We start from the raw sequence: 27,883 nt of genomic DNA, 5'->3' as shown, positions 1-27,883 counted from the left end.
ATTTTATCCTGAACGTATTTGAAGAAGTTGAAAACAACTTGAATTTTCAGTATATGGAGTACTGACAGAAATTCTGTTATAAATGATGTTAAACAACACACACTCATCCCTGTTACATATGTATATATGACACTTTTCGTAAAAAAAAGTGTCTCTTACACACAGTCCTATTGTTAAACTACATTTTTAAGATACAAAATATAAATGGAGGTATATTTGCACCATCTGGCAAAATGTGTTGACTACTATTAGGATGAATGCATTTATTTTGTCATACAAATGAATATACTATTTCTGATTAGCTGAGATGATGTGCGCATACAGCAACATAAGTCAACAGAAGTGCTTTTTATTTTCTACTCTGATTTAAAAAATATGTCTGTGCTCTGTCATTTCCCAACTTTACCTGAGTGATATGAAAATACATAAATTTAAGGATAATCCAAAAGCATTATGACTAATTCTTTTCACATTTCTTTCTCCATAATTGCTGTCAAACATAATAAGAAAAACAGAGAGGGGAGAGGTCAGTGGAGGTTTTCACGATATCTCAATCATAGTCTAATTTAGAAAGTGACTTCTGCAACACCCTCTTTTAAGGTTTACCTTATTTATTCCTAACCTCAAGGACAGGACTCAGTCAAAAACTACACTTTGGCTGGGCTTGCATGATAGTTTATGTAAAATTGAATATGGTCTTCATTCTTTAATTCCACCAAAAAAGCCCATACCCACCTCAAACCAAATCTTATAAACAAAAGAAATGACTATGAAAGCATCAGTGGTATGAATTCTCAATAAATATTACGGTGTCATTAATCTGGTGACGCATTACCAAAGGTAGAATTTGGGTTATTATCAACTGTCTACAATCATGAAAAGATAAATTTAAGCTGCCCCATAACAAATTTCAGAAGACCATTTTAATGAAAACACCAATTTTACAGTCAAAGTGTTTGCAAAAACATAGGGTAGGTGCAGTATCAGGTACTCCAGTTGCCTTCTCTGTTAGAAGCACCTTGAATTCAAATGATCTGTTTTACATGTTATGCTTCCTTTTCACCAACCTCACCAGCTAATTTCCTAGATCTACATTTAAGAACGATGTCACATTTCCCTTTCCAGTTGTTTCTATCCTATTAGTATTCTTTTATCTGTTACAAATTATTTCTTCCCGTATTTTGCAATATCTTTTTTTAGGATCTTTTTTGCCATTTTACCCCCAATAATCCCTTTTAAAATAATGGATTTTATCTTGCCATATTTAAAATCACTCTAGGGTTTCCAAATTCCAGTAGCTTAATAACTTAAAAACTCATTCAGAAACTCCTACAGCTACTCTTACATCAATGAGCCAGAAATTAATAAGATGGACACACACCTATTCCCACTAAGAGATGAGTCCAAGATGAAGGTGTGACTCATGAAGAATTCACGTTTTATTAAGACCAATTGCTTTGGCCACAAAATTAGACATGTTTTAAAAAAAGTGATGCCACAGGCTTCATGGACCCCTGATAATAGGAGTTTGTCTTCTACCCCCTTCCCATCTAAGGAACCAGTCTCAAATACAGAAGGAAGCTAGGAAGGAAAGATGTGCTACAACCCTAGACACCTTTTCCTTTTGCTGCAGAAAGGCAGGCTCCTCAACCCAAAGAGGAGAATGAAGGTAGGGATGGGACACATGTACTCCACAACTTCTGAAGTCCTGGGTCAAAAAGAAGAGGGGGGGATTGTTAATAAACCTGGAGTACTAAAAAAAAAAAAAAAAAAAAAAGCAGCATTAAATAAAACACTGATGAAGAAAAAGCTTTTTATACTTCATCAGCATAATATTTATAACTAAAGTTGATAAATTCCTCCATAGTGTACTAGACTAAATCATCACATGAAAACATAAGGTACTTTGTAAACTTTAAAGAATGGTACAAGTCTAAGGTGTGCCATGTAAACTCATGTCTAAATACACTACATTTTGTTGTATTAACGTTCTTGTTAATACATTACTATTTAGGATAGTCATTCTACATAGCAATGATTGACAAGATGAAAAGTAGCCTCTAATTGTAGTGAATTTATAAATACAAAATACACCTTCCATGATACGCGTTTCCAACTTTTTTTTAAAACGCATGACTTTTTTTACAATTTATAGAAAACATTATCCTTTAGAAATCGTACTTGCTGTAATTTATTTTTTTCTAAATACGGACATAAAGTGAATGATAAGAACGCTATTTGGCAAAAGTATTTCTAGCCCTATCTCCATGGAAAGAGTTTCAATTAAGGTCAAGATTACTGACCCATTATTTCTCTGCCCTAGCTGCTTGCACAAAGCCAATAAATATAGCTAAAATACTCAGAATATCATATGTTAAAGCTGACATAACGTACAGAGCTCAATTACATCTAATTTTTGAGGACTGCCTGAAACAACTTAGCTTATATATCTTAAGGTAAATCCTGTAAGTTTTAAGGGGCTCTTTTTTTAAATAAGATTTTTCTTACCTTCTATGTCTAAATACTACTTCCCACTTACAGCCATTTAATTGTTAAATGTGGTCACAGGTTCTGTGATCAAAACCTCTAGAGTTCCTTTATCCGCACATTCTCACATGTAGAAAATAAATAAGACTTCCTAAAGCTGTCTTTTGATGCAGTTCTTCTATTTCATAACTGAAACATCAGACCAAAGAATATAGTTTTCATTTACTTTTGTTTTTGTAACTTTTATTTTCAGAAAGTCCAATAAATGATATCCTGGCTTTAGTGGGACAGATATACCTAGATACTTGGACTTAAAAATGAAATGTGGGAATTCTTGTAAAATAGTATGTACAATAATGTAATGATAAGACTTCCTAATTCTTAAACAGATTCTAATCTTCATTATGACTGCTATTAGTGGTTCAGCTGTAGACTTACAAAATCGACAGAAGCTAAAATTCTCTTTGCCACCAAAATTACAAATGTTAAAAAGTTCAAATATGCACATCAAAGCTGCAGTAAAATTCTCAATTTCTATTTTTACATGCCATGATCCAGACTGTACCTAACAAAACACGGTACGTTTATATTGGAAAATGGGGTCCCATTTATTTGTAAGAAAAAGCTGGATCTCAGCATTCACCAGAGCAAAATTCAATGGCAACCTGCACATAGGCCTCAATTTCATTTCTTGCTAAAAACAAAATAGAGTTTACATAAAAATAGATATAACCCAGGTTACCATATACATTGGTATATGACCAGTATTTACATTAAAAACATTGCATTGCATAAGTCAAGGAATAAAATACCATCATGCATTTCATTTTTAAGGTGAAAAATGCTATTACAGAACTAAGTTTGCTTACCATGATTGTCCCAATATTTACTAAAGGAATAATACCCAAAGGTTTCTTGTTTACATGTCTCCTTCCACACTTAGTCATTAATCTAAGTGTCACATAGATTACACAACTTCAGCAACAAGAAACTTTTGAATATGCTATTTTGATAGCATAATAAACTAAAGATATGGATACATAACCATATTGAAAGGTTCAATGAAAATGTATGAAATCCCAATAATTAATAGTTCTTCAAATGTAAAAAACTATTTGGATCATTTTAAAGGAGCACTGAAGTCCTTTCAAAGTTTAATGTCACTCTTCAGACAAGTACAGATATAACACACTTCTAGAAAGGAACATTATCATTCTGCAGAAATTAAAATACAGTGCATTAATCAAAAAGAAAAACATTATATAATTGTTACATTAGATGAAGTTTTTGCCATTTCTTCAGGAGAATGACTCTTTATTACTTCTTTGATGAACTGTTCAAGGGCAGTGAAGTAACCCTGGCATTGCCATGTATCATTATGAGTTCCATCAGGAAAAATGGCTAATCTCTTAGTCCGAGATGGGGAAAGTTCATAAAGTTGCTTCATCATTACTGGTGGGATTAATTGGTCAGAGAGTCCAGAGATGAAAAGAGAAGGCATTCTGCACTGAGAGATTTTTCTGTAGGACAAAAATTTATTTTTGTAGCACCATAAAGGAAGGTAGCGCATTGGAAAGAATGAAAATAAAGTGCTGGCCATATGCGGTATGCTTAAAAATGTGTTCTCCACTATAATGGCTGAAATCCTATGTGAATTTTCAGAAGCCAAATGAATAGCTACTGCCCCTCCCAAGGAACGGCCAAAAAGAAAAATTTTTGTTTTGTCAAGGTCAGGTCTGGTCATCACGTAGTCTAGCACAGCCTCAGAATCTAGGTAGAGTCCTTCTTCACTTGCTTCTCCTTCACTTTTTCCATATCCTCGATAATCAACAAGCAAAAGATTAACTTTGAGGTTAACCAACATAAGCAATGCATTCGGTAACCTGTGACCTATGTTGCCTGCATTCCCATGAAAATAAATTATAGTTGGGGAATAGGGTGAATTGTCTCCAGTGTATCTTATCAAAATAAGATTTAGACGCACTCCATCTTTGGTTCTGATGAAAATGTTTTCATGTGGAATACCAGTTGGCATGGGAACATAAAGGCGTGAAGAAGATGGCTGCTCTGGGAAATAAAGCAATACATCCTGGAATTTATAGAGAATACCTGCTATTGATATGAATATTAACAAAAGTAAGATAATGCCTCCATACAGATGGAAAGTCACTATTAAAGGTAAAAGAGAAATACGGCAGAGAGCCCAAGACCATGAAGCCAAAGCTATTAGCCATCTTTCAACAAAGTTCCACAGCATCCAGGACTTTTCCATTGTGGCTCTCCGTAAGTGTCCTAAAGAGAGACAGAGATAGGGAGAATCAGTAATTCAACATATATCTATTATTTTAAAAGTTAGATCAATGATGTAATAAATCATGGTACTAGGTGAATCCTTGGAAACCTACATCAATCCATCCACAAAATCGATTGTTCTAATTTTCCTCATCCCTTCAGTTCTCAAGGTCTCCTTCTCCCTCCACCGCTGTATATATGAAACACAAATATTCATCAAACTGTATTATTTTCTAAAAAAATGCAGGTACTTTCATTCATGTATTCTCCTTGATTTGACATTGTGTGTGAGTGAGAGTGTGTGTGTGTGTGTGTGTGTGTGTGTGTGTGTGTGTGTGTGTGTGCGCGTATGCCACATCTTCTTTATCCATTCATCTGTTGATGTATATTTAGGTTGCTTCCACATCTTGGCTATTGTAAATAGTGCTGCTACGAACACTGGGGTGCATCCATCTTTTTGAATTACAGTTTTTGTCTTTTCTGGATATATGCCCAGGAATGAGACTGCTCGATCATAGAATAATTCTATATTTAGTTTTTAAGGAACCTCCATCCTGTTCTCCATAACGGCTGTACCAATTTACATTCTCACCAACAGTTTAGGAGAGCTTCCTTTTCTCCACAACCTCTTCAGTATTTATTATTTGTAGACTTTTTGATGATGGCCATTTTGATTGATCAGTGTGAGATGGTATCTCATTGTAGTTTTGATTTGCATTTCTCTAATAATTAGTGATGCTGAGCATCTTTTCATGTGCCACTGGCCACCTGTATGTCTTCTTTGGAGAAATGTCTATTTAGGTCTTCTGCCCATTTTTGGATTGGGTTGTGGGTTTTGTTTTTGTTTTTGTTTTGATATTGAGCTGTATAAACTGTTTGTGTATTTTGGAAATTAAGCCCTTGTTGGTGTCATGGTTTGCAAATATTTTCTCCCAGTCCATAGGCTGTCTTTTCGTTTTGTTTATGATTTACTTTGCTGTGTAAAAGCTTTTAAGTTTAATTAAGTCCCATTTGTCTATTTTTGCTTTTGTTTCCATTTCTCTAGGAGATGGACCCAAAAAAATATTGTTGCAATTTATGTCAAAGAGTGTTCTGGGGCCTCCCTGGTGGCGCAGTGGTTGAGAGTCCGCCTGCCGATGCAGGGGATACGGGTTCGTGCCCCGGTCTGGGAGGATCCCATATGCCGCGGAGCGGCTGGGCCCGTGAGCCATGGCCGCTGAGCCTGCGCGTCCGGAGCCTGTGCTCCGCAACGGGAGAGGCCACAACAGTGAGAGGCCCGCATACCGCAAAAAGAAAAAAAAAAAAAAAAAAAAAAAAAAAAAAGAGTGTTCTGCCTAGCTATTTTAGTCTTCCTAATGGAACTGTAAATGGGATCATTTTAATTTCTCTGACAGTTCGTTATTAGCATATAGAAACATGACAGATTTTTATATATTGATTTTGTATCCTACAACTTTACTGAGCTAGGTAGGTTGAGGGCAAATTTTATTAAAGAGGTAGTTAAGAGATTCTAACCTATCAAGACCAATCCAACAGAATTGTCAATTTTTTTTCACATTATAGAAAAAAATTATAATTAAACTAAAATAAAAAATATTTTATATTTCCCTTCTGTTTGGAGGTTCTCACAGCTAAATTTAAAAAATAATTTAAATGGAACACTAGTTTCTAATATTGTATTATTTTTAAGAAAAAAGTCTAATAATTTGTCTTTCATATATGATTAAAAAGAAACTTTAGATTGTTAATGCTGTGAAATATGCTCAATCTTTTATAGAGCCCTCACTGCAGTTTCATACCAGTGGGTCAACAAAGATTGCTACAGTATACTGATAAGGCCATAAACACTTGGGGGATAAGTGTGAAACAAAGACACAAATTCTATTTCAGAACCAGAGATAAATGAAGAAAATGACTTACTGGAGAAAAATCTTTTTAAAGTTTGCTAAAAAATATAACTGATGTAAAGAAAATACAAAAGAAAAGCTTTCAGAAGTCATTGTTTTTGTTATCAAATAAAGTTTATGTGTGTCGTCTTAAAAAGGCACAAGAGGTGAGACGTTACAATTTTTCTTATGTAGTACTCATTTACTTATATATTTACCATTTTAAAAAATTACACTCTCTTTTACTAACAAAACTACCATAAAGAAGTTATTCTTAAATTTAATAAATAATTGTTAATGACTTATCTTTAAAATTTTACTGTATGCCATAAGCTAATAAATGTGGCATTTTAGTTCATCAAATTAGATTTAAACACTGAAAACCAAGTTAAATTATACTGGCTACAAAGATGAGTTAGACGATTTAATAGATTCGATTTTTCACTATAATCTCACCAAAAATATTTTACTATTCCGCTAAACAAGGACTTTAAAATCTGAAATTGTGTTCAAATAACTCCCTTTGAACATAAACCAACAGTGTAGCATTTTTTTGAAGTTTCTCTAAAATCAACACTGCCACCCAGTTGCAGCAAGTTTTATTACAATAAGCACTACGTTAAGCCAGAGAAGAGCAGGTAGGTGAGGTAAAACAAAAATCCAAGCTTAACAACTACAGAAGCAATACCTGAGCATTAGATGTCAGACCTGGATAAGAACCAGAATGAAAGAGGGTACACTACAGCAGCCAAATAAGCCAATTACACTGAATAGTGAATAACTGTTCCAGGTCAATAATCAATGCTGTTTACAATCTCTGACCACTATTCATCAACAGCTTAAATTATACAGGACTACTCTATAATCCTTCACTGTACTGGATAAGTCTGAACAACACATCTGAGCACTTAAATTTTCATCTAATGCTTAATTTTATTTCTTTAAGCGAATGATTTTCATTCATACCCAGAAACTGTATTAGGAAATTTTGAAAACAGACTGGCATTTACTTTATACATCAAAATAAAATAATTGTTGTATAATGATTAGGATTAACAAGGTTTGGGATATAACATACAAAATTAAGGCACTGTATCATTTGGAAAATAAGATACCATTTAAGATACTTCTTTAGGGAAAAAATGTACTTTTTTTCATAGTCAAGCCAATCGTTTATGACAGAAGTATCAGAGAGATGAGTAACTCAAATATCACTTATTTGGTGATATAGTAGAAAAAAAACACACTAAAATTCCATCACCCTTAAAGTCTGCTCTACCATATAGTTGTTAAATAATGTTGGGTTTATCAGTTATTTCCAGTTTGAATTTCCTTTTCAGTAGAATGAGAATTCTAAAAATGCCTATTTATAAAGCTGGTCAGCATTATCAAATAAAATTAATAAAAAAGCATTTACAAGTGCTACAGATATATTAACTTAATTTGCTTTTGTGACTAGTATTTCTGGCTGTACTACTACATTCCTAACCATGTTCTGCTTGAATTAACATCAAAATGAGAACTTACCAAGCACCTATAAGAAAAAAAAAATTAGGAATTTGATAAGGGCATGGCAAAGCACTCAAACAACCTGGATAATCAGGAGTGAATTGACTCAAGTTTTCACATCAAAGTTATAAAAAAACTAATACAACACTAAATAAAACATAAACCTAATACATGGACAGGGCACATTTTGAAATTCAAACCACCTATACAGATTAAACTATATAAAGTTTTCGATTTTCAAACTTTGAAAAAATATCTTTTTTTAAAAAGTAGCCTCTTTTCTTTTTTCTTTTTTTTTTTTTTTTTTTTTTTTTTGCTGCCTCCAAAACAAGACTTCACTCACAGAAAAGGCTCAGTAAACAGCTATCATCTTCATTACCATGACTGTTATCATTACCATCATCTTTGTTTTTACACCATCTTATTTCATTCTGTCCTTCTTGGGAACTGCAACTAGATGTTTAAAGATAAATTTGCTTTTTTAAACACACAGTTACTTGCATATATTTATAATCATTCATAGGAAATTATGGCAAAATATCTATTTTTTAAAGGTCTTTCTATAATGTATACAGTAAATCTAACCTGATATAATGAGAAATGCCAGCATCACATGACAGTCAAATCTTTTGTTGAGAAATTTCCTGAAAACAAGTTTCTGAGCTCCTCCCCAGAAATCACAAGCTCTGTACAGAGATCAGCCTTTTGGTCTCTCGCACTGGGCTCTCCCTTCTCTTTCTTCCAGAGGATGGGAACAGGATAGGATCCATGATCAGTGAGAGCTTCTGAAATAAGTTCTGCTCAAGCATCTCACTGTTGATCCAACCAGCTCTCCCATTTTTAACTACAGAAATATTTAAGGGCATTTTAACCCCGGAATAGGGAATTGTTGATGCACTTAGCTCTCAATAGCCAGAGACCTGCTCACTGGCTGAGATGACATATTTCGAAGTGAAGTGAGGCTGGGACAGATGTGTGGTCTCCCTGTGATCACCGTTAGTGAATAACAGCAGCCGTCTTCCTGGGCTCCTCTGTCAGGAACCACAGTCCCCAGCATACCTCATGCTCTGGTGGCTGTAACATCTCTGAGCAATTTTCATTAATTTTCAGCTGACTCATTTTTCCAATTTAGGTCATTTAATCCTCACAACTTAAGGAAGCATGTAATGTTATTTCCCTTTTACAGATGAAAAAAAAAAAAAACAAACAGGTAGAGAGGTGAAGCAACTTGCTAACATTTACAAGGCTGATTAATGCTAGAGACAAGACGAGAAATCAAGCCTTTTTGACCAAAAGCTCTTAATCTCTGATTTCAAAGCATCTAACTATTTCTGAGTCTCTTAGAATCTCATTATGTTCATGGTATAGATGCTTCTTAAATCACTGGTAATTTCCTATAACAGCTGCTTCGTCTTCAGAATCTTTTCAACATACACTATTGAATTTAAATTTGTAAGGCCAGGAACTGTGTTTTTCTTTTTCACTACTGTATCCCTATGGGTAGTACACCACTTTACATATATTCAAAACTAAACTGTTTTTTAAATGAACAATCCAGTAATGTATCTGAATTATTAGATTTCTAAGAAAACACAACTACATTCTGAGCGTCAGACATATATATTTAAGACTGGACATCAGAAAAATGGCATATTTGAGTCCATTATTGGTTAGGAACAATAGGGATTAAACTTGCAGCTTTCCACAAAGCATTCCTGAAAAGCTGCCTTAATTAAATGACTTTGTGATAAACAAAGGTAATCTTGCAATGGATTGTTAAACTGTGGAAGTCAATAAAAGTCAATTCATTTTGAGGAATATCAAATGGATGTCAATTTTTAAGGACAGGTTAATAAAAACTGTTCTAGAGTGTGTGTCTCTTCTCTGTAATACATTACGGCATATTGGCGGTTTAGAAAGAGACCTCCACGCACGAACTACCTTCTTTTCCCTATAACCCAATTAGCCAATAATTTCTGCTCCTCCTTCTGTATCACACCTCCATGCTCTTAATGGAACTGGATCTATCAAACAACATAGGAAGGATTTTTTTTTGATAAATTTGCTGAAACTATCAACAAAGTACAATTACTAGAGCCATCTGCTGAGATGTAAAAACAACTTCACATAAACCCAGATGCTATGATGATCAATAAAAATGAACACTGCCTCCGGTACAGTCCAGTGCACAGATCCTCGAGCTAACAGTAAGTTTTCCACTTATTTTGCCAAAAAATTAGTTTGAATAAAGGGTTAACAAAACCTTTTCTCGGACTTCCCTGGTGGCGCAGTGGTTAAGAATCCGCTTGCCAATGCAGGGGACACGGGTTCGATCTCTGGTCTGGGAAGATCCCACATGCCGCGGAGCAACTAAGCCCATGCGCTGCAACTACTGAGCCTGAGCTCTAGAGCCCGCAAGCCACAACTACTGAGCCCATGCGCCACAACTACTGAAGCCCGCGCGCCTAGAGCCCGTGCTCCGCAACAAGGGAAGCCACCGCAATGAGAAGCCCGCTCACTGCAATGAAGAGTAGCCCCGGCTCGCCGCAACTAGAGAAAGTCCGCGCGTAGCAACGAAGACCCAACGCAGCCAAAAATAAATAAATAAAATTTAAAAAATAGAAAAACAAAAACCTTTTCTCCTCCATGAAAAAAAAAGTGACCTCTGGTTAACCTTCTAGCACTGTTACCCTGGAAACCTAATAAAGGTGGGATATCAGCTTTGTCTCTAAGCAGTACTTTGTGTGGTGAACTTGACCCCTATTAGTGAGCTAAATCTGGACTAGAGGACAGTGAGCAGCTCTGCACATGCCCAGTGGGAATACAAAGAGGGGACGCTCTGGTGTGTCCTCTGCTGAGTCCTGGTCGCTATGCCCTTGCGCTGCAACAAAAGATACTGTTTCCTGTGGAGCATGAAGCAGCTAGCTCATGGTGGCACCTGCTCCCACCCAAGTGCCATCTTTCCACTAACCTGAGCTATTACTTGGAACAATATACCTGATGCTGCCAGGCCAGGCTTTCTATCCGCATCTTTCAACACAGTAGAGGGAGGCTGGGGCCAGGTATGGTCTTTTGAGAATGAGAATGTCCAGCTGAATCCAAGACCATTGCTGCTGGTCATGCAGAATAAGCAAGGCAATGAGTTACCCCTTAAAAAGTACATCCTATGAGGAAAATTTATGAAATGTGTTGCCAGAAGAGATGGGTTATTTGCCAGGTTCTTTTGCATGCTGCAATGCACTTGCTGATAACATCTTAGCATCATAAAAAATCAAGAGAAATGTGAGTTTAATATACTCCAAGTGAAATCAATGTTTATACTAATTAAGAAGGCTGCTTAGAGGGAAAGAACATTAGATCTGTAGAGCACAGACGCTCAGTCAACCAATGTCCTTCATCCGCCATTCTTCTTCTACACTACTACTCTGTTTTTAATCTTATGCCTACATCTTAAATAAGTACCTCACTTATTCCCATTTCTCAATTCTGCCTCTGCCAAGTTATCACACCAGCTCGCACATATCAAATGTCTCTAAAGCCCATCTACCTATGGCTTCGACCACCCCAGTAACCGTTAACCACTCGCTAGTAGAGGATCTGAGGCGTGAGCTCTTGTGATGATCTCTCATAAAAAGCAAACCTCACTTACTAATAAATCCAGTGGACTTTTCTCAATCCACACTGCAACACTGTACCCCTAAGTAGCACCAAACCTGGAATCTTCCTCAGCTTCCAGTACAATCAAATCCCTGTGTTTCTCACTCTGACCCACCCCTAAATGTAGGCATTTTCCAAGGCCCTGTATATTGACCTTTCTTTCCCTCAGGGATTTCATTCTTTCTCATGGCTCCAATCATCATACTTGTTTATGAATTATTCCCATTCTCCATGTCTACTCCATCTATAATCTCAATTTATCTGTTCCTTGAGTACCTGATGCTTCGTTAACAACACAGACTTATCCAAAACTAAACAAATCCTCCTCATCTAATGTTTTACATGCCTTATGTTAATTATGAACAAAAAAAGCATGATGTGTAAACAAATATATTTTTTAAAAACAATTGCTTCTAGGGCTACATATAAAATAACATGCAAAGTAAATTTAACTATGTTACAATATCAATAATAGGTACATTATTATAACATGCACAGGTCTTATATCTGAATGAAAAAAATCAACCTTAAAAACAATTTTTGTGCTTTTTATTTAGATGAAGTGGTTAGAGGTGCCATCTGATATTAGTGAGCACTTCTCAAGAAATAATCTATTAAAAACATGACTAGGGGCTTCCCTGGTGGCGCAGTGGGAGTCCGCCTGCCGATGCAGGGGACACGGGTTCGTGCTCCGGTCCGGGAAGATCCCACATGCCACGGAGCGGCTGGGCCCATGAGCCATGGCCACTGAGCCTGCGTGTCCGGAGCCTGTGCAAAACACATGACTAATTTTTATTATAATATATAGACAAAGTAAAACTAATTATGATTGTTTTCTTTTTAAAGGAATGGTTTTGAAATATTAGTAATATCTTTTTATATTCTATAAGCACTTTGATCAAATGAATGAAAAGTAGAAATATGATGATGATTATCTTGAGAATTTTATAGTCATTAACTTGTTTTGCTCACCTTTATTGCTCCATATGCTTCCTATCTTTAAATATCAGCCCATATAAGTATATACTAACCCATTTAAGGCTAAAAATATAAACAATTTATAGCTGTGAAGCTGTCAGAACCACCATGCTGGTTACAGCATGAGCTGAGTGACCAGTCAACTGAGCGAGTGATGAACAAGTGCATCTGACCTCCTTTAATCACCTTATGTGCTCCCTCATATATGTACTTGGAGGATCGCAAATGGTTCCATCTCTAAGGAAAAATATTTAAATAACTGTTCAATAAGCCGAGGCTTAAAAAAAAAAAGAGAGATCAATACCAAACGTATGCCCACCTTCAATCATATGAGTCCTCAGAACACAACTACCTGTCCCCCAAGGGAGTTCTCAAACCCAGCCCAGACCACAAAATGGTCCCAGGGTTGGTTTCTCAGCCTCATCAGATTACAATGCATCCTATCATAGTATTTAAAGATTAAAGACAATGCCACCAATACTTGCAGAGATTTGCTATCTGAATCATTGTGCTCAGACACTGTAGACTATTTAAAATTTATAAATATGCAGTCTTATTCTTAAGTAGCTCATGATCTACTCAGTAGCCCTCGATCTACTCAGGAATCATGGGCATATGTAACTGTATATGTCTAACATAAATTTAATTATAGAGGGGCCAAGGAAAATTAGAGAAAGATCACACTGTCCTTACATAGAGCAAAAGAAAAAGAAAACCTTAACTATGTGACCTTCACAACATAATTTTAGTAATCTCTGGATTTCATTATGCTTGAAAACTTAAAGAAACCATGGGGAAATTTTTGCCAATTTTTTAAAAACAGGACAAAGTACAACTCTAGCATTAATAATTTCACTTACTTTCCATCAAACAGCTGTCTATGCCACTTATTTTTATTCATTTAGCAGTATTTTATCCAAAAATTTAAAATAAATAAAGATTAACAACTTAGATATATGAAGAACTAAAACTCAAGCTATGGGAATGGATACATTTAATTATGACTGCCCCAATAATACTAGCAGAGTAAACTGAACAAATACGTTACTCTTTCAATCGCAGATAAAATTATACTTTAATGAAGGCTAGAACTGTCTCACAAAAAAAAAAAGTAAATGCTAATTATTCTCATTATTTTTTAAATGCAGAAGTTTATATTGTATTGCACAGTATATATTCATTTACTGATTCTGCCAACAGTAAAAGGTCTTTGAAAACTATAAAAGATGTTTTACCTATACATGAATTAAATATGACTTCCCCAAAAACAATCTGACTAAAGAGTGACCAATTATAAATACAATTTTAAAAAGTCATAAATGTACTATTATTTTAAAGGCCTTTATATCCATCTCTATTGATAATTTTAGGAACATCTTGTTTAAAAATAAAAACTGCTCGTACATTACAGAAACATACCGACAACTGACAAAACCATGTGTAGGTTCAAGGGAAGACTAAAAAGTGGAAAGCAAATTCATGTGTCACACCTAACGTCTACATCACAGGGGGAGAATGGTATCCTCTGGGGGAATTCACAGCTTCCAATCACATTTCAAGTAACAGAGAAAGCAGATTCAGCCCTCCTGCATCAATGGATCTCCTTTTCTGCTAAGCACTGGAAAGTTAAGAAACCATGCCAGCTGCACAGCTGAAATGAAAACACAAACAGCCACTATCAGTGTGCTGGAGACACCACAGGATGAATTATCTATTTCCCTAACGGTTACCCACGTGTCATCAATAATGAAAAAGTGTGTATTAATAGTCCTACGGGACAAATCAACAGTAACTGCCTATGGAGATGCTGGATTTAAACTGGGATTTCAATTGGCTTGAGCAGACATCCGGAACATTATACCAGGCATCAACTTAGTAGCATTTTTGTGCTTTCCCTTTCGCTTGAAGCACAGAAGACTTCGCAAATGTAGTCCACTCTGAGAGAACAAAGATAACAGATTCTTGTCACTGTGGAAGTCAGTCACAATTTATTCCGAGATTATAAATATCAAAGAAAGAAAAGGGTTAAAAAAATAGATCACAAGGCTAAAAATGCAAACAGTAATGTGAGAATAAAAACTGATAATGAAATTCAGGAGGTTTCCAACTTACGACGGGATAGTGTTCTAAATACTATTAACTAAATGGGTGAAACTTAGAATTTATTTTCTTATAAAATCAGTGTTACGGAAGAAGTAAGATTCTCAGGCTAGCTCATAAATGCACACAATTCACACCCTGGATATACTACAGCTTTGCAATTCCAGTACAATATACTGCTGTAGGAGTTGAGACTTATATGAAACAGCAAAATAAAATGTAATAATTTATTATGCAGTCTATCATTTGAGGGGGAAAAAATCTTAATTAGAAAAACTAGAACCTCCCTTTTTTTTTAGGTCTATTCTAAAAAGAGTATATAAGGGCCTCAAACATTCCTGAGGTGACTCACCAATAATTAGAAAGATTTTAGAATCTCTGAGTAACAACCGAGTTCTAAATTAAAGAAAAACAGAGAAACAGAGGTAGATTTTCCTGAGGTAAGCGACCAGAGAGAAGAGATCACAGAAAAAGGTTAGGTTGGATTGTTTCCTGTACCCACTTCTAAAGTCACAATGTTGACCCAGGACAAGTTGGTTAGTAAATGCTCTAGTTCAGGCCTGAGGTGTGGCTGAGAAGCCAGGAGGCTTGCCAAGGTCCGTATGTACAGATACTCATAAGCTGGCTCACTTTCATCATTCCAAAGGACCTATCTATCAATGGCAAGCAGCGTCGTGCTGTGGGAAGGAGGGTGTTTTCAGGCTCCGTACGTTGACAGCTGGGCGGCTTTTGCCAACTCACTTAAGCCTTCTAAATATATGTCTCCTGGTGTGTAAAAAGGGGGTCAAACACATAATTGAAACACGGCTGCGATCAACTGTAACACAGTGTGTTAATACATGCAGCTACTTGTACGAGACAAAAGTTAAAGCATTTTATTATCTACTAGAGCAGAGTAAGTACAACTAGAAGGTCTGCTAGACCTGGGTGAAATAATGGTAGGACTCACTGGAGATTACCTGAGTAGGGGCACACAGGAAGGAATTAGGGCGCTGCCTTATTTTTTCCTGTCAAAACCCAGCTCAGGTAGCATCTCCTTCAGAAAGCCTTCCCTGGTCCTCTATTCCCTACTGCCAACCATTCCACATCTTGCAGTTTGTACAAATTCATGTGGTAGCACTCACTACCGTAGTGTAATTCATCTGCTTTACAGAGACTGTGAGTTCCTTGATGACAGTGACATCATCTTATGCAAATCCGTATTTTCAGTCGACAGAGCAATGCCTGGCACACAGAAGTCTCTATTAACAACTACTGAATTGAGCAGTCTAGGACGTAAGCAGGACAATTACGACATACCACTAGATGGTCAACCACAAGTTCTTAGCTCGTGGAATAAAACTTAACCTCTCAGCAAAAGATACGAGATCAACCCACGCTTGCACACAAGTTCTTAACGCGTGCCGAAAGATACCAGGAGAGGATCCATGAAAAACCAAGCATCAAAACTTAAAGCCCACATCTTCTTGTCCCTTTCTATGCAGTAACTGTAACATGGTGAACCTAAGTCAAAGAGCTATCGAATAAAAGACTTTGTTTGGGGTTCTGATACCTTGGGCAATAACTCTCGTAATGCATTTTGCAGAAAACACATGTTGACAAGACTCTACAGCAAAACTGACTTAATTCTATGGGGTGCTCCCGCCCCATTTCATAAACACCCCAAAGTTCCTGCCATGGAATTCGCAGGTCTAAACCTGTTCTTGACGTGAGTGGATCAGGACTACTCCATGCCTCACACCTGGCAGCTGGGATTTTCGCTGCACTTTTCCTGTGTGCGGGGGAGGGTTGGGCTGGGGAATGGATGGTGTCCACGCGCCTGTTTGTACACGTTACTGGAAACACCACTGACAGCAGATTCTAAGACACCTTCTAGGACAGCGTCCCGGTGCCGCACCGGAGGGCGGTCGGGAATCGGCGCGCCTCGGTTCCCACAGCGGCGTCTGTTTGGGCTTCTCCCCCCTCGGCCGGCGAGGCTGTGGAGCGGACTCCGTCCGGTCCCGCACGGCCCTGGGCGCGCAGCCCCGCGCTCCCGCGAGGACCCCGCCGGCCGCCCCCCGCGGCCCCGGGACACGGCGGCCCCGCGGCTCGGCGGCCCGCACCGCACTTACTTAGACCTGCTCGCAGGCTGCGCAGTCGGCCGCGGACTCGGAACCCGGCGCCGCGCAGAAGCGTCCCCCCGCGCCGCTTCCGTCGCTCCTCATCGTCCTCCTCCAGGCGAGGGGCCGCCGCCGTCGCCACGGTGTAGCCCGGAGCTCCTGCGGCGCCGCTCTCGGTTCCTCCACTTCCGGCCCACGCTCTGTGTAGCCGGCAAATACTCCCGCCGGCTCCCACATCACCTGCTCTCGCCTTCCTCCCGGGAGTGGGAAGCCGGCCCGCCCTCCCGGGCATGCGCAGAGACCGCGGCCGGAGCAGTTTCCCCACCCACGACGGCGGCCCGGACGGACAAGATACCGCGGGAACGGGCCGCCGGCACGAGCATTCTCGCGATGGGCCGGGTACCCAGCGGCGGGTTGTCCGGCAGCTTCTCTTCCCTGCGATCACCGGGAGGCCTCTCGCCCCGCCTCCGAGGCCTTCGGGATGAGAACTCGGAGCCTGCCGGATCTGCCTGCAGGACGCATGTCTTCCCGAAGAAACGGTGTCTGCCCCAGTCGGTTGTTAAGGGTATAGGAGTGAGTTCCGGCACTTAAATCGCTTCCTTAACTTTGTTTCTCTTTTTGTCTTCTCCCAACCCAGACGGCTCCTACCTTTGTCAGAGTGGACCGTCACGGGCGGATGCATGTTTTATGAGGCCCGAAACTTGTACCATTTAGACGGCCCTTGTAAAGAAAAGGAATGGAACATTACCTTACTTTTGCAAATTTTACAGAAGCACAAGACCGTGAAAACATTGCTAGTGTCCCTCCCAGGGCCTTGGAAGTGACCATACAAATGGGCCCCTGAAGCTGGAGCGTCATTACCTTCATTGACAACCGCCTTGCGCACCAGATTGTACTCAGTTGTTTGTTTATAGATGTCTAACCCCACCCCCGTCATTCCCTATTCTCTGTACTCTGTGTTATATATACAGAGGATATGTAACAATGTTTTTTTAAAGCTTGGAATCTGCTACCAAATTGAGAGCTCCAGGTCAGAGAGGCTCTTGATAATAATTCCTTATTTTTATCAGAAATTGTTATCAGGTGGTGCATCATCTGATAAGCACCACCCACCATGGTAGACCGACCACTTACAAAAATAAACTAATAATCAAAGCAACTCTAGATGATACTCAATGAAAAACTCTTGATTCTCTTTGAACCAAGCATCAGAAGGCTAAAATAACATGGTAACTTGGAGATGGGGATTTGAAACAACTTGGAGTTTGTCTGGTTTCCTTGTTCCTCTCATATCACTAATACAAAGTGCAATCTCAGACATTATACAAGCTCAATAGATGTTGAACAGGGTACAAAAATGTACACAAATGCCTTCGCAAAAGATGGGCACGTGGAGGGTCCTCTAACTTAACACTATTGGGTGCTCCTCCAAAGTAAATTGATAATTAAGTTGACTAGCAGGTGGAAAAATTACCCACAAAACGGTACCATGTGACTTTACGACTCAAGTGATTTTAGAAAAGTAGTCAGATAACATAGCTGATGTGACATATAATTGTTGTTGAGCTAGAAGGAGCCCTAAGTCTAGCCACACTACAAATTAGTAGTGTGGATTAAATGTGTGTCAGTTTGTAAAAAGAGGCTTTTGTACATTAGACAACTCCTAAGGGCACTTAAAAGTTCCAAAATATGTTCTCAGAGCCTGTTGTAGCAAAATTTCACTTTCATTTTAAAGCAATAATATTTTATGCTAAAATGAAGTAATTCTAAAAGTTGTTTCCTCCTACAGCTTATGAATAATTTCTCAGTTCTCCATGGTGGAAGAGGACAAACCATAGCAAGATACTGGTAGAAAGCCACAGCTCCTGGAAAGCCACACACAAGGATCCAGGTTGTTTTCATTTCTCAATCTGTATGTAACACAATTTACAATATCATAGTAGATGCTCAGTGGAGATTTGTGGAACAGTTTTATTTTGAATCCTTGAAACTAGGAGTCCATTGTTGATTTCTGAGTATGCAACTGTTTGTATTATGAATTATATATTATGTATTGTGAATTATGTATTATTTCTGTGTTAGGAGACAAGAGCTCACATCACAGTTGCACCATCATGAAAAACAAATAGGAAATAACTGCCTTAGACAATTTTGCAAAAGCATATTTTTCCACCTTAATGAAACAGCAGACGATTTGGGAGGGAAGATGCCCTCCTCTCCCCTGGGTGCTTTCACAACCACGGAAATGAGTGATGGTACCACTCTTTACACATAGGGAGCAGAACTCTGAGAGGTTGTCACTTGCTAAGAGTAGCCTAAGCAGAGAGGCTCAGGCTCAAAGTCCCAGTAAGGAGCCAGTGGACAAAGTATCTGGGGGACTCTCTCAGCGACGAAATCCACTCTCGTGGGCCAACCGTTTGCAAAGAGCACCTGCTGCTGAGGCCAACCGGAGATGTGTTGGTAACCACACTGTAACCCCGGTCCCCTCTGGGCCTCTGCAGCTCAGCAAGGTGGGCGGTCCTCCCGGTGCCTCCGGAAAGGTACGGCGCCTGCGCACATCATCTCCCTGACGTCACAGCCTCTGGGACCGCAGGTGGCGAGGGCGCTCGCGTACGTCAGCCGCGTGAAGTCAGGGCCGCTCCGTCCGCAGGAAGCGATTGCGCCTGCGCAGGGAGTAGCTGGCGGAACCGGCCCTCGGTGCTCCCGCTTCCGGTTTGGCGGCGGCGGCGGCGGCGGCGGCGGCGGCGGCTTCAGGTCAGGTTGGCGGTTTGTGTGACAGCCCGGGAGGGGCTTCGGATTCCACGGAGGATCCAGAGGTGGAATCTGGGCAGGCGGAGGCTGGGTAGGTGTGGCCGAACAGGAGGGTGCCGTGTAGCGTCTTCTTAGTCCTGGAAATGCTACAGTCTTAAAGAGTTCAGGTTTCCTCTTCGTCCTTCGGTTCATCCTCCTCGGGTCCCCGGGTGAGGGGCACCGACACCCTGGTGACCCGCCGCGTGAGAAGCCCGGTCTCCGGTTCGGGGCTCTTGCTCTGGACCCCACCTCCTAGGACGTGGGGCGAGGGGACTGTAGTGTCCCCCGCCTTTGACGCTCAGGAGCCGTGTTGGCTGCTTGAATGGCCTGACTCCGGCTTCCGCCCCGCCAGCTGGGGACCCCTGGACTCAGAGGTAACGGTTTGCCCAAGGCCAGGGCTCCCCCGGCATCCGCTGATGAGGGTAGTGTGGACCGTCCAGTGATTTTGCGGAGAGGGAGTATGCTTGTTTCTCTTCTTACACCTTGTCTTTCGCTAACTTCCTGCCTCCCACAACTTTCTGGCTTTTTCTCACCACTAATTTCTTTCTCCTGAGGTTCTCCCAGAATATCACAAAGTGCTGTGGAAGGTGGCCTCCTGTCAACCCTTCTGTCTTGTCGAGGGTTGCACGAAGGAAACTTCACCTGTGCCATCCCTTTCTCTCCAGTAGAAGAGCATTGAATTGTCTCCCATATTCACCGAATAAAACCTTGCTAGTGTGTCTTGTTGTATATAGGCAGCAGCTGAATGGATGATGAGTCATTGTTGTACTAATTATTTGTATATATTCTCTTGAAAGCTTTGCTTATCCTTGTCAAAATGAATCGTTCCCCTCTCTTCTTATCGGCTTAGTATTTTGTAATATTCATGTGTTCAGTGTCTTTTGGGTCAACAAGCATTATAGTACTAAAATCGATCAGGGTCTTATTAAATGCCAGGTACTGTGTTAAGCATCTTATGTGAATTGTCAGGCATCATCCTAATTTCTACATAGTTATCAATCCCACTTAACACTTAAGGAAACTGAAACTTAGAGAAATTAAATAGCTGCCCCATATCACACAGCTATGAAGTGTTAGACTCCACATTTAAATTCAGATTTATTGGACTCCAGAGCCTGAGCCCTAACCACAAACTTCTTTGTATTGCTTTTTCACAAAACAAAAGCATCAGCTAAAATCCTCAGAATCCAGAAAATAAAAGAGTATGTAAAAAGCAGTGGAAATGGTAATACTCGACTTTTTTATACTATTTTAATAAGTAAAAATATTTGAAGTCTATTCATTTTATACTAATTTTGGAATCCTTGTTATCTATGTAGCAGTTTTACGATGCATATATATTTACATCATTACATGGATTTCAACATTAGTATAAAGTAATTTGAGTCTTTGCCTGAGACTTGTTCAGGGAAACTTGGACTTTGAGACTGTAATAGAATCTACAGATAAATCAGAAACCCTATACCAATCTTGAACATTCGAAGAAGTATTTCTTAACATACTTCGTTTGGTACATATTATATACGAATTGTAAACGGCGTTATATACTGTAATGCGCTGGGTTGCGGGAGCATGTTTTGAGAGATGAGACAGTGAACAGACCTAACCAGGTGGTGCAGTCAGTTATTCAAATGAGACACAGCAAGGGGAAGCAGTTCCTGTATTCAGAGATAAAAGACTCAGGATTGTGGTCTCTCCTGGGTTTATCTTGGCCTCATGGACTCTGTAGAAATTGGATTTCCTTTGTCAGGAATTAGACTGAGAAGTGAGGATTTTTTTCCCCATAGGCCCCCAGATGGATTTTGTTAACCCTCCCCAGAGCAGTCATAGCTGCTGGGTGTTTTTAACCAAACTACCCCACCAATCGTGTGTGTGTGTGTGTGTGTGTGTGTGTGTGTGTGTGTGTGTGTGTGTGTGTGTGTGTGTGTGTGTGTGTGTGTGTGTGTGTGTGAGATAAGCTCCTGGCCTGTTTTTAACCAAACTACCCCACCAATCGTGTGTGTGTGTGTGTGTGTGTGTGTGTGTGTGTGTGTGTGATCAGCTCCTGGCCTTCCCTAGTGTGCTTTCCCAGGAACTCAACTGTAGGTTTCAGTAATTCATTCAACAAACCAACCTACTATGCGCCAGGACCTAGTGGCACAGATTACAACTTGATTTCTCACCTCCAGAGACTGACAGTTTAGTAAACATGGTGTTGTAGTTAACCATGTGATTTCTCCTGCTAGATAGTATAGTCTCGTGCTGATAATACTGTGTGATTCTCTTTTGTTTGCTGGGGCCGGGAATGTCATGGACTCTGTACCACAAGAGACCTCCCCACTCCCTGGAAGCTGCTCTGACTCCCTGCCCTCTGGGCTACATGGGGATATGCCAGGAGGTATCTGAAACCACAAGATAAAACATGGCTTAAATTCCTAGAGTACACATTTTACTTGAATCTTTTTTTGGAAAAGTTGGTATATTTTAGTGTTCCATAGTTTAAACCATATTAGTTCTGATATCTTATAGATTCTAATAGAACTTGCATGATTATTTAAAACTTCAAAGAAATTTTATGCTTGTGGTGACCACTTTAGCAAATATTCTAGACCCTAGTCCAGGGTCTAGGGTCTAGAATAAGGCCCCCATTATTTCCTCTCTGACTTTTAGGAGATATTTCAGTGAAAAGCTCTGTCTCATGACATTTTACTTTTGCTATATTTTTGTTAAAGCACTTATCATTTTATAGTTCCCATTACATCTCTTTTTCATCGCAAAATGTACTCCCGAGGCAGAAACATACTGTATTTGCCCGTAGCACAATGCGTGGCCCATATATAGTCAGCAAGTGGTTTTGAGATTACTGGCATGGGATTATCAGCCAAAAAAGTGCACTAATGAATTTAAATTTATAAAACTGTAAGTAACTATGATAATAGAGTTAAGAGAGAGGTAAAGTGGGGGCTTCCCTGGTGGCGCAGTGGTTGAGAGTCTGCCTGCCAATGCAGGGGACACGGGTTCGTGCCCCGGTCTGGGAAGATCCCACATGCCACGGAGCAGCTGGGCCCATGAGCCATGGCTGCTGAGCCTGCACGTCCGGAGCCTGTGCTCCGCAACGGAGAGGCCACAACAGTGAAAGGCCGGTGTACCGCAAAAAAAAAAAAAAAAAAAAAAAAAAAGGTAAAGTGAGAGTTTCATGGGGAGGATATTTTGCTTTGGGTTTTGAATGCTAGAGTGATTTGTCATAGCAGTGAAGAAGTGACAGTAAACGTAGTCATAGGCTTTGTCTGGAAGAAGAGGGTACTTACTTGGGGGAAAGGACCCTATCTATATAGAAGTTCAGTTCAGCCAAATTTCAATTCAGTGAGCTAGCGATTTGTTAAAAACATGATTTTAGGAAGTTTTTCTTTTTACATATAATGGGTAAACAACAAGGTCCTACTGTATAGCACAGGGAACTATATTCAATATCCTGTGATCAACCATAATGGAAAAGAATAGAAAAAAGAATGTATACATATGTATAACTGAATCACTTTGCAGCAGAAATTAACACAATATTGTAAATCAACTATACTTCAATAAAAAATAAAACAATAAAATGGGGAAAATTGTTTGTAAATTGAAAAAACAGAAAGTTTGTTTCTGGTGCTGTGTGGTGGTGGTCTGAAAGAAAAAGAGGAGAAATATAAGAAAAGACCTCAGGAGCCCAGAATTGAAATGGGTTTGAAACAAAATAGTTGATTATCCTTCAGTGTAGAGGTTGAAAAGAGACATCATTTGTAACATTTGTCTGTTTTCACTTAACAAACATTATTAAACATTTGTTATGAACCAGGCACTTTCTGTAAGGTCTTTACATTAAAATTTAGTTGAATTTTATCCTTTACAGTCATTCTCTTTTTGCTTTATCAGATAAACTAGAAGATTCACCTTTGCTTCCATGGCTGCTTCACAAACTTCACAGACTGTTGCATCTCACGTTCCTTTTGCAGATTTATGTTCAACTTTAGAACGAATACAGAAAAGTAAAGGACGTGCAGAAAAAATCAGACACTTCAAAGAATTTTTAGATTCTTGGAGAAAGTTTCATGATGCCCTTCATAAGAACCAAAAAGATGTCACAGATTCTTTTTATCCAGCCATGAGACTTATTCTTCCTCAGCTGGAAAGAGAGAGAATGGCCTATGGCATCAAAGAAACTATGCTTGCGAAGCTTTATATTGAATTGCTTAACTTACCTCGAGAAGGAAAAGATGCCCTCAAACTTTTAAACTACAGAACACCTACCGGAACTCGTGGAGATGCTGGAGACTTTGCGATGATTGCATACTTTGTGTTGAAACCCAGATGTTTACAGAAGGGAAGTTTAACCATACAGCAAGTAAATGACATTTTAGACTCCATCGCCAACAATAATTCTGCCCAAAGGAAGGACCTAGTAAAGAAGAGTCTTCTTCAGCTTATAACTCAGAGTTCAGCGCTTGAACAAAAGTGGCTGATACGGATGATTGTAAAGGACTTGAAGCTTGGTTTTAGTCGGCAAACTGTATTTTCTGTTTTTCATAATGATGCTGATGAGTTGCATAATGTCACCACAGATCTGGAAAAGGTCTGTAGGCAACTGCATGATCCTTCAGTTGGACTCAGTGACATTTCTATCACTTTATTCTCTGCCTTTAAACCCATGCTGGCCTCTATAGCAGATATCGAGCAAATTGAGAAGGACATGAAACACCAGAGTTTCTACATCGAAACCAAGCTAGATGGTGAGCGTATGCAGATGCACAAGGATGGCGACGTGTATCGGTACTTCTCCCGCAATGGATATAACTATGAGGATCAGTTTGGCTCTTCCCCACAGGAAGGTTCCCTTACACCGTTCATCCATAATGCATTCAAAACAGATGTTCAAAACTGCATCCTCGATGGTGAGATGATGGCCTACAACCCTAATACACAAACTTTTATGCAAAAGGGGAATAAGTTTGATATTAAAAGAATGGTAGAAGATTCTGATCTGCACACTTGTTACTGTGTCTTTGATGTATTGATGGTTAATGATAAAAAGCTAGGACAGGAGACACTGAGAAAGAGGTATGAAATTCTTAATAGTGTTTTTACACCAATACCAGGTAGAATAGAAATAGTGCAAAAAACACAAGCTCATACTAAGAAAGAAGTAATTGATGCTTTGAATGAAGCAATAGATAAAAGAGAAGAGGGGATCATGATAAAACATCCTCTGTCCATTTACAAGCCAGATAAAAGAGGTGAAGGATGGTTAAAAATTAAACCAGAGTATGTAAATGGGCTGATGGATGAACTGGACATCTTAATCGTGGGGGGCTACTGGGGGAAAGGTTCCCGGGGTGGAATGATGTCTCATTTTTTGTGTGCGGTGTCAGAGAAACCCCCTTCTGGTGAAAAACCATCATTGTTTCATACTCTCTGTCGCGTTGGCTCAGGTTACACCATGAAAGAACTGTATGACCTGGGTTTGAAGTTGGCCCAACACTGGAAGCCTTTTCATAAGAAAGCTCCACCAAGTTGCATTTTATGTGGAACAGAGAAGCCAGAGGTCTACATCGAACCTTGGAATTCGGTCATTGTTCAGGTTAAGGCCACAGAGATTGTCCCCAGTGGTATGTATAAAACTGGCTGCACGTTGCGTTTTCCACGAATTGAGAAGATAAGAGAAAACAAAGAATGGCATGAGTGTACATCTCTGGAGGACTTAGAACGACTTCGAGGGAAAGCCTCTGGAAAGCTTGCATCTAAACACCTTTATGTGGGTGATGATGATGAACCACAAGAAAAAAAGCGGAAAGCTGCCCCAAAGATGAAGAAAGTTATTGGCATTATTGAGCACCTAAAAGCACCCAACCTTTCTAACATAAACAAAGTTTCTAATATATTTGAAGATGTGGAGTTTTGTGTCATGAGTGGAACAAACAGCCATCCAAAGTCTGATCTGGAGAACAGAATCGCAGAGTTTGGTGGTTACATAGTCCAAAATCCAGGCCCAGACACATACTGTGTGATTGCAGGGTCTGAGAACATCCGAGTGAAAAACATCATCTCTTCTGATAAACACGATGTTGTCAAGCCGGAGTGGCTGTTAGAGTCTCTGGAGACCAAAAGCTGTGTGCCGTGGCAGCCTCGCTACATGATCCACATGTGCCCGTCCACAAAAGAGCACTTCGCTCGGGAATACGACTGCTATGGGGACAGTTACTTTGTCGATACCGACTTGAACCAACTGAAGGAAGTGTTCTCGGGAATTAAAAATGCTGGTGAACAGACTCCTAGGGAAATGGGTCCTGTGATTGCCAATTTGGAACACCGGTATTCCTGGGACAACACTCCCCTTAGCATGTTTCGACACCACACCGTTTTTTTGGACTTGTATACTGTTATTAATGACGTAAGTACTCAAATCGAGGGGGCAAGATTAGCTATCACAGCCCTGGAGCTTCAATTTCATGGAGCAAAAGTAGTTTCGCGCTTAGCTGAGGGAGTGTCTCACGTCATCGTTGGGGCAGATCAGAGTCGGGTCGCAGACTTTAAAGCTTTTCGAAGAACTCTTAAGAGGAAGTTTAAAATCCTACAGGAACGTTGGGTAACTGAATCAATAGACAAGAGGGAATTACAGGAGGAAAATCAATATTTGGTTTGAAGCTAACTTTCCTAGTAAGGGAAGCCTCTGATCTGGCTGACTCATTAAACTACATTTTATTTTAATCTCTTAAAATCTATGCTTAAACAGTTTATTAGATATAGAAACACATAATTGTAACTTTTGATATAGAAAAGACACCCAATGGCCCAATGTCAAGAGGGAAAATTTTTTAACAGTATAGAATTTGATTATTTTTATAACCAAGATGAAATAAAATGTTTAACGTTAACAGTCTCCTTATAGAAATCTAGAATTTTGACTCAGATATTAATAAAATAGACTTAGAAGCTTTTAGAGTCATTAAATACAGTGACCTAACAGGATTTACTGAAGTCAAATAAAAATTTTAATAATAGTTTTTGTCTAATAAAAGCATTGCAAGAAAAAAATCAGAATTGTTACAATTGGACTTGTAAATATATGTCTTTTTAAGTTGAAGGCTAAAATTCCTCTTTTAAATGTGAAATGTGAACAGATTTATTTTTTAAGGTTAAGTCAAGCTCATGAGTACATACCTTGTTAATGATGTCATTAGCTAAATCAGGGGAAGTTGAATGAGATTTAACGGTCTAAAAACTTAAAGTTAGATCAGTTTGACTTTTAAAATCTCTTGCAATTTTAAAAGTACTTGGCCCACACTTAATGTTTTTTTCTAAAATAGAGCGTGTTTTAAAGAAAATACTTTTATGTGAATTTGTACTTCAGTATAAATAGTATTCACAAAGAGTGATTTTCTTAAGTATAACCCATTGAATGTGTCAGAATGGCATGTGTGTTATAACTTTCTTGACAGAGAAGTACATTGCTTTGACTTTTTAAAGTGACTTTTATTTACTCTTAGGTTATGTAAAGTTTGTATAGTATGTGTATGTATTTATATATATATATATATTATGTCTGGATTTATGTACCAAATATATAAATACCAAAATATACCAAATTTTGGAATGCAGCCTGTATGTTTTGAAAAATATGTTTTTATGACATCAAATACTTGGAATTTGGTACCTGAGAAACTGTGTGTAGATTATTTGTAAGTAGTTAAAAATTTTATCAAACCCATGGAACAAATGTATGTTATTTTGTTTTATTTCTTAATTTAAATAAAATATTTAATGCACTATTAAAATAATTTCTTATCTTTATTTTCAAACAATTCATAATAGTTATTTCAGTCAAATAGACATTACAGTATTAATATAATTTTTGACTGATTCAAGTCAGTTCCTATTTCAGGTCCTTTGAATTTCATATTACTGAATGAGCTTCATTAAAATTTTTAAACGTATATTTTTATATAATGTCTATTGAGAAAAATTACAAAATACAGGTATGTGTAGTGAGAAGAAAAGTATATAATTTTACCACCAAAGATAATAACATCTATTTTAAGTTACTGATGGTAAGGAAAGCACAAAATGCAT

The 27,883-nt window shown here is 38.8% G+C and overlaps 2 protein-coding genes across 8 annotated transcripts; one reads left to right on the top strand and one right to left on the bottom strand.

Moving 5' to 3' along the window:
- ABHD13 (abhydrolase domain containing 13) lies at positions 1-17,304 on the bottom strand. The gene is made up of 2 exons (XM_060079703.1): positions 17,021-17,304; positions 1-4,779 (listed from the first exon to the last, which is right to left on the bottom strand). Exons 1-2 carry the CDS (start codon positions 17,298-17,300, stop codon positions 3,746-3,748), a joined length of 1,314 nt encoding a protein of 437 aa, XP_059935686.1. The 5' UTR covers positions 17,301-17,304; the 3' UTR covers positions 1-3,745.
- Positions 17,274-27,525, top strand: LIG4 (DNA ligase 4). Of its 7 annotated transcripts, none has more exons than XM_060079696.1 (3): positions 17,274-17,581; positions 18,798-18,920; positions 23,693-27,525. In XM_060079696.1, exon 3 carries the CDS (start codon positions 23,721-23,723, stop codon positions 26,454-26,456), a length of 2,736 nt encoding a protein of 911 aa, XP_059935679.1. In that variant the 5' UTR covers positions 17,274-17,581; positions 18,798-18,920; positions 23,693-23,720; the 3' UTR covers positions 26,457-27,525. The 7 variants fall into 7 exon arrangements, with proteins under 7 accessions (XP_059935679.1, XP_059935680.1, XP_059935678.1 ...); XM_060079697.1 differs by having other exon boundaries at positions 17,275-17,573; positions 18,798-18,899; XM_060079695.1 differs by having other exon boundaries at positions 17,275-17,581; positions 18,798-18,899.
- Positions 27,526-27,883: the final 358 nt, after the last annotated feature.

This window comes from Mesoplodon densirostris, chromosome 17, assembly GCF_025265405.1.
Source record: "Mesoplodon densirostris isolate mMesDen1 chromosome 17, mMesDen1 primary haplotype, whole genome shotgun sequence".
NCBI lineage: Eukaryota > Metazoa > Chordata > Mammalia > Artiodactyla > Ziphiidae > Mesoplodon > Mesoplodon densirostris.
The sequence above is the reverse complement of the archived record's forward strand: the minus strand, read 5'-3'. Positions and strand labels throughout refer to the sequence as shown.